Here is a 15,128-nt window from a genome sequence, read left to right as displayed (position 1 = left end):
AGGTACAGACTAACTGCACAGCCGCTGACATGTTTCACACCAGACACGGTGCTTAGCTAAGACCAAGCACCGTGTCTGGTGTGAAACATGTTAGTGGCTGTGCAGTTAGTCTGTACCTACCTTTAATGCCTTAATTAAAATGTTTCAATAAAGGTGAATATTTGGCATGCAGCTATCCACCTATTTATTTTTTCCATTATCTCTGTTGCAATTACCCTGGAACTGTGAACTCCCACACTGTATATGCTATTTTATATGTTACATATTCTTAACTCTTGTACTCTATATGCTGTGATATATACACAATGTTGTCATGACCCATTCATCCCATACACTATGTTGTATGTCACATTATACTAACTATTGCATTGTATGTGCTACGTTATACAATATATAGTCCCGAGGACTGCACTTTGTATTAGATGATGTTACATAGTCCTAATGCCTGCACTGTATACATTGTGTTATACATTACATAATCCTGGCTCCGGCACTTAAAATATTGGACAATGCTACATTGAATGCTTTCAACTTATTTATTCTGTTTATTTTTCTTTTGATTGAACTAGATGGACATGTTTTTTTTTTTCAACCTAAGTATGTGACATTTTCCTGACCATAGTGGTCATTGCCTCAACATTTGCTGGTTGCTATGTAATCCCTAAGACTACTTTCACACTACTCCGCTGCGGTTTCCCCACAGTTCATCTGTGGTTTTAGGTCAGGCATTTTTTGCACATCTTCCAAAAGCACACAAAAAATCCTGCATACTGCATCTTTGTTGAGCATTCAGAAAATGCACCAAAAGAACACCCAATCGAATAGAAGTCTAAGGGAAAGTGTGGGTAACCTGCACCTTAACTGTGGGTACACTGTGCTGCACAACGCTGCAGGTAAACCACAGCAGGGCAGTTTGAAACCCGCCCCCTCCCCAATTCACACCTGGAGATTTGGTATGATTATGCCCATGATTCCAAATTGAGCTAAAATTGCAGCATAACGCACATTGTGTATTTGGGTGTTATTCATTCTATTGTTACTCCAAATGTAGTGTGACTTTGTTATGACTGTTGCACAACAACAATGCATGGACATGGCAGAAAAATACTGCGTGAAGCACGTCGGACAAAAAGATGCTGGCGTTTCTTTTGCGTGACATAAATGCATAGAACAGCCCATACAAATGAATATGCTGCCCTGTGCGCAAAATCGGCCAAAAAAACTGTGAGCGGGAATTCATGTTTCTTCTATGCAGAGTGTAAATGGAGCCAAACACCCCGTTCACACCAATCATGACATCGAAATCATGCTACTTCACATGAAGTAGCATGATTTCAAAGTAGTACAACTTTAGGTGCTACTTGGAGGACATCTGTGTGACTTCATGCATAGATGTCAATGCAAGTTGTACCTGAACCTGCAAAAAGTAGTGCAAGAACTACTTTCAAAATCGGGATGACTTCCATTGCGGACAAAAGGGTGAGACTTCTCATGCGATTTGAAACAATCACATTGTGCGGGAACAGAAGGGTTTCTTCTATGGGCTTGATCCAGTTCATATTTTTAGATGCCATTTCTGCCATGTTCTACCCAGAGTACTATAACATCAATCTGTGTCATCTCACACTTCCACTCTACACTATCACAATATGCACTGCCCCATTGGACTGCTGGGTTACAATTTCACGGTCTCTGTTATGATACAGAACAAGAGAGAGGAAGCCATTGCAAGGCTTCTTTTAGAATAACTCTAAATAAAAACAGTGTTTTATGGACATTCTTTATTGCATTCACAATGTAGCCATTATATATGACAAGGTGTGTGTATCTTCTTTAACCACAATTTTAACTTCATTAAATTAAATATTGAAAATATTTTGCATACACTAAGTTCAAGTGCTACTTTACTCACCACTGGGTTCTTAGTATTTGAATCAAACTCTGTAGAATTTGCATCTAAAACAGAGAAAAATATTAATATACATGTACATAATTATTTTTAAGAGGGAGGCATTAAAGCAAACCTGTTGCTCTGCCCTGCATGCAACAACACAGCTTGGTCAAGAATACTGGATTAAAATACACACCCAATTTAATATAATGAGCTAATCCCTCCATCTTCTTACCATCAGGCAGCACTTGTTTCCTATTAACAAGCTGGTGATTGGTCGCTTGAACCACCTAGCAACCAATCACCAGTTTGTTTGGCAGCTCCCGCTCCCCTGTCCAGTGCTGTGTTCCACTGTGAGTCTCTCTGCTTCCTAAATCAGTGAAAGTGTGATTTTATTTTTTTGAATGCTATATTTAATATTTATAGCATTAAAATATTTACCTAAAAAAAATGCTCTAATGCCACGTACACACGATCGGAATTTCCGACAACAAATGTTCGATTTGGGCTTTTGGACGGATATTCTGACCGTGTGTACGCTCCATCAGACATTTGCTGTCGGAATTTCCGACAACAAATGTTTGAGAGCTGGTTCTCTATTTTTCCAACGGCAATTCCAAAGCACAAAAATCATACGCATGCTCGGAATCAATTCGAAGCATACTCGGAATCATTGAACTTAATTTTCTCGGCTCATCGGAGTGTTGTACGTGAATGTGGTCTTGGCGATCGGAACTTCCGACAACATTTGTGTGACCGTGTGTATGCAAGACAAGTTTAAGCCAACATTCCATCGGAAAAAAATCCACGGTTTTGTTGTCGGAATGTCCGATCGTGTGTATGCGGCATTCATTTATAAAAGGTTTGACCAATTACACTTAATATTTTGTTTCCTTATTGATGTAAAACACTTAGGGCCAGATTCAGGTACATCTGCGGCGGCGTAACGTATCGCATTTACGTTACGCAGCCGCAAGTTTTACGGGCAAGTGCTTGATTCACAAAGCACTTGCCTGTAAAGTTGCGGCGGCGTAAATCCCTCCGGCGCAAGCCCGCCTAATTCAAATGATCTGGGTAGGGGGCGTGGATCATTTAAATTAGGTGCGTTCCCGCGCGGATCGTACTGCGCATGCTCCGTTTGAAATTTCCCGCCGTGCTTTGCGCAAAATGACGTCGCACCGACATCATTTTTTGAACGTAGACGTCCTTTCCTATTCACGGACGACTTACACAAAAAAAAAAAAATTTAAATTCGACGCAGGAACGACGGCCATACTTTAACATGGCAGGTCTATCTATACGCCACGAAATAGCAGCTTTAACTATACGCCGGGAAAAGCCGACTAGCGACGACGTAAGAGAATGCGACGGCCGCGCGTACCTTCGTGAATCGCCGGAAAAAGCTAATTAGCATACCCGACGCGGAAAACGACGCGTACTCCACCCAGTGGGCGCCGAAGTATTGCACCTACGATCCGAAGGCGTACGAAGCCATACGCCTGTCGGATCGAAGCCAGAACCCGCCGTATCTTGGTTTGAGGATTCAAACTAAAGATACGATGCGGCAAATTTGAAAGTACGCCGGTGTATCAGTAGATACGTCGGTGTACTTCTTCTGTGAATCTGGCCCTTATTTTCCTTTTATGTTTACATTGCTTTATGTTAATATTGTTAAAACTGTGGTTAATATTTATTTTTGTAACTTAATTCTGCATAAAACAAACAGTTATGTGTAAGGGGGGGGGGGACTAATGCGCAAAACCACTCTAACCCAGGGCACTAAAAACTAATAATATTATGTGGATAAAAAGAGATAAAATAAATATGAAGGCAGCAGCCACTACTAAAAGATGCTCACGCACCAGCAATAGTATAAAATGAGGGGGGTGTAATGGCGCTTGCCACTTAAATAATAAGCAAATGATTAGTAATGAGCACAAAATGACCAGTAAAAATGTGTTTCACTCCTTATTCCTTGAAAAAACTCCAAAATTCAATACCAATGATGAGAAGGATGAATAACGTGAAAAATAATGAAAATCCAAAATATATGATTGACTAAAAACCATTTCGGTCATCAGACATTTTTCAAATAAATTTCCCAAAATTGATAATATATAAAAGTGAGAAAATGAATCCTTCAGTGAATAAATAGTGACATCAAACATCCAGTGTATATTACAATAAATAAAAAACTGCAAGAAAAAATGCAATAAAGAATAAATGTATCAAAAAAAGTCCATGTGCACAATCCCTGCGCTAAAAAATGTTCAATCAAAATAACGGTGCTTCAATAATATTTTCAAACAGTGTGTGGTGCTTCAAAAAACAATAATCCAAATAATAAGGTGTTTCCAAAGTGCAGATGTGCTTGAATGATAGCTGTAATCCACCGTACAATCATTTAGTGTAACTGTGCAGAACCAACACCAGTGTATGGTAGTACAAGCCTCTCACCTTAGGAAAGGCTATATTGAGCCTATAATGATTGCTGAAAAGCCCAGCAGATATCCCTGCAGATCAATGCTTCCAGGACAGCCTTTTCTCCAAACTCCCAGCTGTAGGTCTCACAGGTCCTAGCCAGAACACTCCCAGCATGGATGGCGCTCAATAAAACACATATGATATCCCCATAGTGTAGTAAGCAAACATAAGGTTTTAATGAGCAAAGGAAATGCACTCACATTTATTTTCTCGGCCGCGAACGGAGATGACGTCACCGACGGCTCTAGTGAATCTTGACGCGTTGCGTGGCAGCCCGACGCCACTTAATCATAAGATCTTAAAGGGGAGTTCCAGCCATTTGTATGTTTATTAAAAGTCAGCAGCAACAAAAAGTGGAGCTGCTGGCTTTTAATAAACAGGCACTTACCTGCTCCAGCGCTCCAGCGACGCGCCAGCCGGGGCTCCGCTCCTCTCCCCCCCTCCCCGGCCGGCGTCATTCAAGCACATCTGCACTTTGGAAACACCTTATTATTTGGATTATTGTTTTTTGAAGCACCACACACTGTTTGAAAATATTATTGAAGCACCGTTATTTTGATTGAACATTTTTTAGCACAGGGATTGTGCACATGGACTTTTTTTGATACATTTATTCTTTATTGCATTTTTTCTTGCAGTTTTTTATTTATTGTAATATACACTGGATGTTTGATGTCACTATTTATTCACTGAAGGATTCATTTTCTCACTTTTATATATTATCAACTAGCTGAATACCCGGCGTTGCCCGGTCTTCCTATCTTAACCTTTTGGGGAGGAAAATCATAGTAATATAAATATACCCATCTTTTATATAAGGGTGTAGGTAAGGGTTAATTTAACTGTCATATATTTTTATTTGGCATATAAGTAAAATGTGTACCAGGTATTATTGAAATATCTCCAGGCGTACAGAAGTTATGTGGGAACATACATTTCCCATTGATTTGCATGGGACTTTAAACAAAAACCCCGACCCTCACAAATGGGGGTAGTTAAGGGATAAATTAACTATCCTATATTTTAAGTGGACATATAAGTAACATGTGACCAAGTGTTATCGAAATATGTACAGCCGTTTGGAAGTTATGAAGTAACATGTATTTCCCATAGAGTTGAATGGGACTTTAAAGAAAAACCCAGACCATGGCAAATGGGGGTGGGTAAGGGTTAAACCACCTATCCTATGTTTGTTGCTGACATATAAGTAACGTGTGTGCCAAGTTTCATGTTAATATCTTTAGCCGTTTGGACGTGATGCTGGAACATACATACATACATACATACATACATACATACATACATACACACACACACACACGTTGAGTTTTATATATATAGATTTTGGGAAATTTATTTGAAAAATGTCTGATGACCGAAATGGTTTTTAGTCAATCATATATTTTGGATTTTCATTATTTTTCACGTTATTCATCCTTCTCATCATTGGTATTGATGTTTGGAGGTTTTTTCAAGGAATAAGGAGTGAAACACATTTTTACTGGTCATTTTGTGCTCATTACTAATCATTTGCTTATTATTTAAGTGGCAAGCGCCATTACACCCCCCTCATTTTATAAAACAAACAGTGTCATTTCATGAGATAATTTAAGAGGGCGTGTTTAGGGAAGGAATTAGGGGCAGGGCAATGTAGGAATTGGGTGGGGCAACTGGTGGCGAGTAACTCATAAGGCCTGGCTAGTAGCTTAGGACTTTACATTTTTGAGCCCTGTATACTGTATAATGTTGTAATACCTAAAATAAGAAATAAGCATATTTTCATAAAACGGATAATTCAAAAGTGAGATTGAAAATTATGATGTGATACTTTTTCAGATATCATTTGAGGATTAATAAATTCTACCTCAAAATTGATCTCTGGATAAATGACACATCTTTATCAAATATCTCATGATTAAAATGATATAACATTGAAAATTAAGATCACAAATTATTCTATCCACACCGGGGACCACATATATTCCTAATGTTATGAGGGTACTATATCTAGATTTAACCCCAGATAAGGTTAAGTTGAATAAATCCAATTTTATTTCCAGAAGACCTAAAATAGGAACTCCTAGTCCTAGGGTGCAATCTGGTGGACAGTTACAGTCAACACCTAAATAAATATTAGGTCAATAGTAGTGTCATTCAATCAGATGTGGGTAAATATTCTGAACTACACCTTCTAGGCTGGGACTTAAGTAAGGGAAATTTGTGAATACAAGGAGAAGTTCATAGAAAAAGAAGGACTCGCATTCTAAAAAGAGCACTCACCCTCTCTATATCAGACAAACTATATTGATTGGTCACTCTCTCAACCTAACAGATCCACATTCTCACACAATCTAAGAACACTCTCTCTCTTTCTCAAGCCAGAGAAACACATGTTCTCTCAATCTAAGGCTCTGTTGATCAATCTTCTTGAAAGCTCTCTACATTCTCTACAGGTCACCACATATGCAGGGTTTTGAATCCCCGGGTCTGGTTCTATAATCCACTACAACTATGATTATTGGGAAGGAATAATTTCAACTTTGCAAAGTTTTCCACCTAGGAATCAAGCAATTAAGTTATGTGTCAGGGTATCCAGTAGCATAGACTTGATGCTCGCATTCTGCTGGAAAATAGCTCGAGAGGAGGGTCTGATTAAGGCGGACCTTTCTGTCTGCCAGAATAGTCCAAATTTCTTGCATTAAGTGATGATGATGCTAGCAAGGTTGAAGGTTTTGCGGTGTGCCGCATGTATACAATAATGGAGCAACAGCCCAGAAGCAGGCAGTGGTGCCATTCTCAATTTCTATTAGACACAGCAGATTACAGTAATTGGTACCACGCCAATATGATTGTCCCAGGTACCATGTGATTGCCGTGACCAATCACAACGATCACAAGTCAGCAATTGTCATGAATGTCATCCATTTATAACATTGTTTACTATCGTGATCTCTGATTGGTCACAATGATCACATGGTACAGGGCCAATCACAATAGTAAACAATGACTCATGAATGAAAGCCATTCATGACAGTTAAATGACTACTTTTAGAGTGATCATCACTGTAATATGCAATCAGAGTAAAAATAGGATTTTTATAACAGCTTACCTGTAAAATCCTTTTCTTGGAGTACATCACGGGACACAGAGCTGCATATTCATTACTATGTGGGTTATAGAGTCTACCTTCAGGTGATGGACACTGGTGTAATCAATTAAACAGGAAGTTCCCTCCCTATATAACCCCTCCCCTACTGGGAGTTCCTCAGTTTTTGTAGCAAAGCAATAAGTGTCCCAATATCCCCAAACAAGAGGGGTGGGAGCTCTGTGTCCCGTGATGTACTCCAAGAAAAGGATTTTACAGGTAAGCTGTTATAAAAATCCTATTTTCTTTATCGTACATCACGGGACACAGAGCTGCATATTCATTACTATGTGGGATGTCCCAAAGCAATGCTTACTGAGGGGAGGGAGACACCAACAACGCAGACCGCCATCAGACGTGAGGACCTATAATGCTGCCTGCAGCATACTGCGCCAAAAAGCTGCATCCTCTTGCCGTCTTATGTTCACCTGATAGGAGTTAGTGAACGTAAGCACAGATGACCAAGTTGCGGCCTTGAAAATCTGCGTCATAAAGGCTTGGAAATGCATTGCGCATAAAGCGCTTACCATCCTGGTAGGGAGCACCCCCACAAAAAAACAGGGGGAATCCTACTCTAACCACAAGCCTGAATAATAACCTGATGAATCAACCTTAAAAACAGTTGATTTTAGACGCTGCCTGCCCTTTCCTGGGGCCTCCTGGTAGCGCAACAACATCAGTTTTCCGTATCCGAGCAGCCGCTTCAGATAGGCCTAGACCCTTCTTACTCCAACGAGAGAGAGAGTGTAACCATTTTAATAGCTGACCTGAACACTGCCTGCCCATCTAGGGTCTTCTGGCAGCCCAATAAAAACGTCAGCTTTCTATATCTGAAACCTTCAGATAGGTATTTAACTGCTCTCATCTCAATTGAGAGAAAAGCAATAACCTTTCCTTCCGTGAAACAAGGTTTTGAAAAAAGGGAAGGTAAGAATATCTAGATTCAAATGAATACTAGATCCTTCTAGTAAATAAGGTTGGGTGAGGATGAAAATCACTCTACTTGTAAGAATAATTGAGTATGGCTCTATACCAAGAAAGTTGCCAATACTGAAACTCTTGGAGGCTACCACAACCAAGAACACCCATTCCCTTGTTAAAGGATGAAGGGAAATATGGTGCATCGGCCCAAGGAGCTGACCCTGTAAGCCGACAAAACTAGAGCCAATCCTCCGAGCACAAGGGCGACCTAACTGGTGGACTTATACAAGGGGTGACGTGCATAACAGCCCGGACCAAAGAGTGTGAAGTAATCGACCTTTGGAAGCAAGGCCGAGATCGGATCCTTGATATAACTTAAGGCTAGCTCCGTCTCCTTTCCAAATGTAGGAAGGCAGGAATGTTACCTTTGACAAACTTCCACGGATGCCACCATCTGGTTTCACACCAGGAACATGGGCCTTCCAGACCATAGGCTATCTGGTCCTGGAGGCCAGCTCTCTTGTATGAATCAAGGGAATTGCCGCTGATTCTGAAAGCCCCGATCCTCGAGAATGTGGTCTACCTTAGACACTGATGAAAAAACTGAGGAACTCCCAGTAGGGGAGGGGTTATATAGGGAGGGAACTTCCTGTTTAATTGATTACACCAGTGTCCATCACCTGAAGGTAGACTCTATAACCCACATAGTAATGAATATGCAGCTCTGTGTCCCGTGATGTACGATAAAGAAAACAAAATCCTGGCACACCAGTCATATTGTCAATAATCTAAGCCACACCAGTTAAAGTGTCCCTGATCAACACCACAGCTGTCATAGTGTCACCATACGGATATGTTCACAATGTGCAATACTCTCTGAAAAGTTATCCATGTTCGAATCACTCTTCAGAGACAATTTGATAGGCAGTAAGGAGGCATTGTATCGCCTCCTCACCAACTGCTTTAACCCCTTGGACCCAGAACAAGCAATCCCATTCACTTGAAGGGGTCCCAATTAGTGGGGTGACCGAGGGTATAATTCCTGCCACAACTGTGAAGCAAAGCATTGCAGCCATGGCAGGTGTACACCCCCAGCCGTTGCCTCTGCAGCTAAAGGGGATAGCATTTGAGGGGTGGTAAAACAAAAGCTCAACCAAAAGATTTTACTGACCGCTCCCTAAACTCATGTGTGAATGAGCCCTAATAGTGCAGCCAGTCACAGTTCCATGATCACCACCACACCAGCCACAATGTCACTAGAATCAGTGTCGCCTATTTATTGACCAAGTTTTTGCCTGTAGCCTGGACAGATCCATTGCCCATATGTTGACCATGTCTCAGGCCCCATACACACCATAGAATCCATCCGCAGATAAATCCCAGCAAATGGGTTTCAGCGGATAGATCCTATGGTGTGTACACGCCAGCGGATCTGTTACCGCGGATATATCTCCCCTGGGATGGATTCCAGCAGATCGGATATTTGCTGACATGCAGAACATATCCATCTGCTGGAGTCCATCCCAACAGATGGATCCGCTGGTCTGTACATACTCACCGGATCCATCCGTCCGAAGGGATCCCCCGCATGCGTCGTAATGATTCGACGCATGCGTGGAATTCCTTATATGACAGCGTCGCGCACGTCGCCGCGTCATATTCGCGGCGACGGCGCGACACGTCATCGCCAGAGGATTCCGGCGCGGATTTCAATGCGATGGTGAGTACACTCCATCGCATTAAAATCTGCTGAAATCCTCGAGAGGATTTATCCGCGGAAACGGTCCGCTGGACCGTATTCGCGGATAAATTCTATCGTGTGTATGGGGCCTTAGACTGCGTCTGAACTGACTCATCTTCACCTTCGACTGACTATGTTCCTGCAAGACACCAGTCCCAGACATCCCCTGTGGACAACTGCACTCCTAAAAACTACAGGAACTTTTTTTTTCTACCTTTCCTTAGCATCATGTACTTCCTGGACAGTGAAGCTGGTATTCCTAAAGGCAGTCACTTACCAGTAGGCTATGGCTTGGTTCGCTTTTAGGAACTTGGACTGCTGTAGGTGAAACCACCCTAAGCTCTTTTTCCTGGTCATAATCAGTCGAGGAACTGAAAAAGTCTCACACGTGTGGTATCACTATACTCAGCAGAATGAGTTTTGGGTTGTAATTCTACAGTATGTCCATGCTGTATTTGAGAAATATCTTATTAAATTGACAACTTGTCAAAAAATTATTATTTTCATTCTGCATTTTTTAGAAAACATGGGGCAAAAAATGAAGTCTTATAAAGACTCGCCATGCCTCATAAAAAATACCTTGGAGTGTTTTCTTTCCAAGTTCTGTTCATTTTATGGGTGTTTCCACTATCCTGGGAGTCCATGGCCTCCAAAATCATGATAGGTAGTTGGGAAATTTGATGCATAAACTGAGGTCTTTAGAAAGCTTGAAGGTGCTCCTTGAATGTTGGGCCCCTGTGTGGCTAAGCTGTAAATACGTCTCACATATGTGGTATCCCCATACATTGGAGAAGTATCAGAATGTGTTTTGGAGTGTAATTCTAAGTATGATGCAAACTATTGCGAAATGCGTCGGGACTCTGCTGCTGCCATGCGCAACCTTTTATTGATGCCCTTTGTTTTCAACTTAACTGTAAGTGCTTTTAACCGTTAATAAATTTTCACCATTATTACGGTATTACACTATGGGATTTCGTTTTCTTTTATGTTCCTTGGATATGGTCTGATCTCTCGGGAGACACCTTCAAGACGTTGCCATTCCCCCTGTTCTGGTTTACAGTGATGCTTTCGAGCCATCCTTCCTTTCATGTACCTAGATCCGATTGATGTGGTTTCACCAACTTACATACAGCCTATATTGACCCTTTAAACATATGTTTATTAGGGTTCAATATTTCCGGTAAGCCTCCCTTCCTGGTGGTGGTTACTTTTTCACAGTTGTTCATTTCCATTTCACCGTGGTGTTTTCAATCGTCCATCATAGGAGATTATTCACTGGCGGTGCATTTCTCCAGCGATTCACTGTTTTGTTGATCTATTATATATGGACTCACTGTTTTACTAATTTCTCATATATGGACTTTTCATTTGTTCACATTGTTGTACGATATATTTTGTTATAATATCTACATTCATCACTTTTTAGCGCCACTTAATTGTTTTTTGTATATTTCACCGCTTTCTTGTTTCACTAGATTGTTTGTGGCTGCTTTTTACATAGATAGCGCGAATTTATTCTTGTTTTTTTGTAATTCTAAGTATGCCTATGACGTGTTAGAAACACTTTATTAATTGACAACTTTGTGTAAAAAAAATTCTTTCCTGCATTTTTCAAAAACGTGTGGAAAAAATGTATTTTCAAAAGACTCATTATGCCACCTATTAAATACCTTGAAGTCTTTGCTTTTTAAAATAGGGTCATTTTGTGGTCATTTTCACTGTTGTGGTGCTCCAGGGCTTTCAAAAATGTGATAGGCAATCAGGAAATTATATGCGTATTTTATGTGTAATTTTTATGACAAATTAAGAAGGTGTTTTTTTTTTCAAACTTTCCTGTTTTTTTTTTTATATAGAAAAAAAACTGTGTTGCATGACTGAGTAATTGTCATTCAAAGTGTGACAGCGCTGAAAACATAAAAATGGCCTGGGCAAGAAGGGGGTGAAAATGTCCCTGTATTGAAGTGGTTATAGAACTAGTCTACAAGTTGAAGGGAAGGACCTATAAGGTTAAATTCTCCGGAATACTGTCTGTCCCATGCACAACACAGGAAAGACAGGGGAAGGCTCTGGGTTAGTAGAACACTGGACTGATGTTTCATTGAGGTACAACCTATATGCTAAAGATGGTTTGCACCTAAATTGAAATGAATCTGTTGTGCTAGAGAAGACATTTATGGGAAGACTGGAAGAGTATTTAGATGATTGAGGAGGAAGGGTGAATTAGGCAGGCCATACATTATGCAATTTTCTATGCTGAATGTTTTCTTCATTCTTCACACAATTGGGCTATGCTCTCTTTCAGAGAGACGGGGTAAAACATAAAGGTGGTGGTGTTAGTTTCGATGTAAAGCAAGTGTGGCCTTTGGGTGGAGCTGCATATATGTGTGCATACCTCAAAGTTAATTATTGGAGTTTGTTATAGACCACCCAGTGTTAATGAGGAGGTATAGCTCCTAGCACAGATAGAAAGGGCTGCAGGGGCTGGGACAGTAATAATGGGGGATTTTAACTACCTTAACATGTATGTAATGTCACTGCTGGAACATTAAAAGGATGGACATTTATAAACTTATTACAAGACAATGTTATGGTACAGTTCATAGATTTCCCAACTAGAAATTATGCTCTGCTGGACCTGTTAATCTCAAACAAGATGCACGATTATTACTAATATTCATATAAAAGAACATCTGGGCAGCAGTGACCATAACATGATTCATTTAATATAAACTGTAAACAACAAACACACACTGGAAAGATAAAACACTTAATTTAATTAAGAGAGCAAATTTTCCAAGGCTGAGGGCTGCTCTCCAAGATTTAGACTGGGATGGAATGTTGTCATCAAAGAATGCAGAACAGACATGGGAATGCTTCAAATCAACAGTATGAAAACACACTGCACAATATATATTCCTACAAGCAATATGTTAAAAATGATAAAAACAAAACCTTTATTGCTCACACCTAAAGTTAAAATAGAAAAGCACTTAAAAGATATAAAAATGAAATAACACTATCATCATCTAAAGTTACAAAGAATATACAGTAACAGAATATGTAATTAGAAAATGAAGGCTGCAAAAAACAAATGACAGATTGCAATAGAGAATAGGACAAATCCTACAAAAATCTTCAAATATATTAATAGTAAAAAAAAGTCAGGTCTGAGCATGTCCCTTTACTAGATCATTTTGAGTTTGTTACTGGGCACATAGAGAAGGTAAACTTATTAAACACCTACTTCAGCTCTGTGAACACAAAGGAAAATGGGAATGCTCTAGTCCTTAATGGGGATAGTACATAGCCCCAAGTGATTCACAGTGGCTTCATGTTGACATGGTCCAGAAACATTTACACAAAATAAAGGCAAATAAAGTACCTGAACCAGATGGCTAACACCCAAGAGTCCTCAAAGAGCTGAGTTCTGGTATATCTAATGCCCCTTTCCCACTTTTGCGACTTGTCCTGCGACTTGGGACTGCAAAGCCGCATGACAAATCGTTCCCCATGATTTCCAATGATAACCATTCAAATATGTGCCACTTAAAAGTAGTCCCTGTACTACATTGTTCCGACTTTAATGCGAGTTTAGGTCCATATACCTCAAGTTTACACAGACATTCCCTGAAATCGCATCAAAATCACGGCCGCTAAATCTTGGGAAAATGGGGGCAAAATTGTGTGACTTTGAAGTAATGTGAAAGGAGCCTTATGCCGCGTACACACGATCGGTTTGTCTGATGAAAACGGTCTGATGGAACGTTTTCATCAGACTAAACCAATCGTGTGTGGGCCCCATCAGTTATTTATCCATCGGTTAAAAAATTAAGAACTTGTTTTAAAATGATCTGATGGATAAAAAACCTATAGAAAAAAAACGATCGTCTGTAGGCACGTCCATCGGTTAAAAATCCACGCATGCTCAGAATCAATTTGACGCATGCTTGGAAGCACGTAGTTTGTGTTTTACGTCACGGCGTTCTGACACAATCGTTTTTTTAACTGATGCTGTCTAGGCACGACTGATCATCAGTCAGCTTCATCGGATAACTGATGGAAAAATCCATCAGACCGTTTTCATCGAATGGACCGATCGTGTGTACAGGGCATGAGCCATTGTTTCTAATTTTTAGAGACTCTTTAATGACTGGCATAATGCCAATGTGGTGCCTATATCTGAAAAGGGATCAAAGTCCCTACCAAGTAACTACAGCCCGGTTACAGTAGGTGAACCCGATTTTGTGTCAATCTCGCTCTCTTTCTCGGCGAGATTGAGCACCTACGAGCCCCATCGCGGGAGCCAGCGCCGAGCTGGCTTGCCGCGATGGAGACAGAGCCGTCATAGAAGCGACGGGAGATCCGACTTGGATTCCCGCCAATTCTACACGTGTGCGGCGTTTGCTATGAATCCTGAGGGGGAAGTCCCCGCCGGATTTTAAATAAAAATCCGGCATGGGTCCCCCCCTCAGGAGCATACCGGGCCCTTAGGTCTGTTATGGGTTGTAAGGAGAGCCCCCCTACGCCGAAAAAAACGGCGTAGGGGGTCCCCCTACGATCCATACCAGACCCGTATCCAAAGCACGCTACCCGGCCAGCCAGGAAGGGAGTGGGGACGAGCGAGCGCCCCCCCCCCTCCTGAGCCGTACCAGGCTGCATGCCCTCAACATGGGGGGGTTGGGTGCTCTGGGGCAGGGGGGCGCACTGCGGCCCCCCCACCTCAGAGCACCCTGTCCCCATGTTGATGAGGACAGGGCCCCTTCCCGACAACCCTGGCCGTTGGTTGTCGGGGTATGCGGGCGGGAGGCTTATCGGAATCTGGGAGCCCCCTTTAATAAGGGGGCCCCCAGATACCGGCCCCCCACCCTAAGTGAATGAGTATGGGGTACATCGTACCCCTACCCATTCACCTGCAAGAAAAGTGGTAAAAACACAAATAAACCAC

At 41.2% G+C, this 15,128-nt stretch overlaps 1 protein-coding gene across 5 annotated transcripts in view; it reads right to left on the bottom strand.

Moving 5' to 3' along the window:
• Nucleotides 1-15,128, bottom strand: part of CTPS2 (CTP synthase 2) — a 414,745-nt gene that overhangs the window by 155,978 nt on the left and 243,639 nt on the right. For all 5 annotated transcript variants that reach the window (XM_040338655.1, XM_040338657.1, XM_040338654.1 and 2 more), the window contains one exon: nucleotides 1,913-1,956. In XM_040338655.1, the coding sequence (XP_040194589.1) occupies nucleotides 1,913-1,956 (44 nt within the window). The remainder of the gene's footprint in view (nucleotides 1-1,912; nucleotides 1,957-15,128) is intronic.

Source organism: Rana temporaria, chromosome 2 (genome assembly GCF_905171775.1).
Source record: "Rana temporaria chromosome 2, aRanTem1.1, whole genome shotgun sequence".
Classification (NCBI taxonomy): domain Eukaryota; kingdom Metazoa; phylum Chordata; class Amphibia; order Anura; family Ranidae; genus Rana; species Rana temporaria.
The sequence above is the reverse complement of the archived record's forward strand: the minus strand, read 5'-3'. Positions and strand labels throughout refer to the sequence as shown.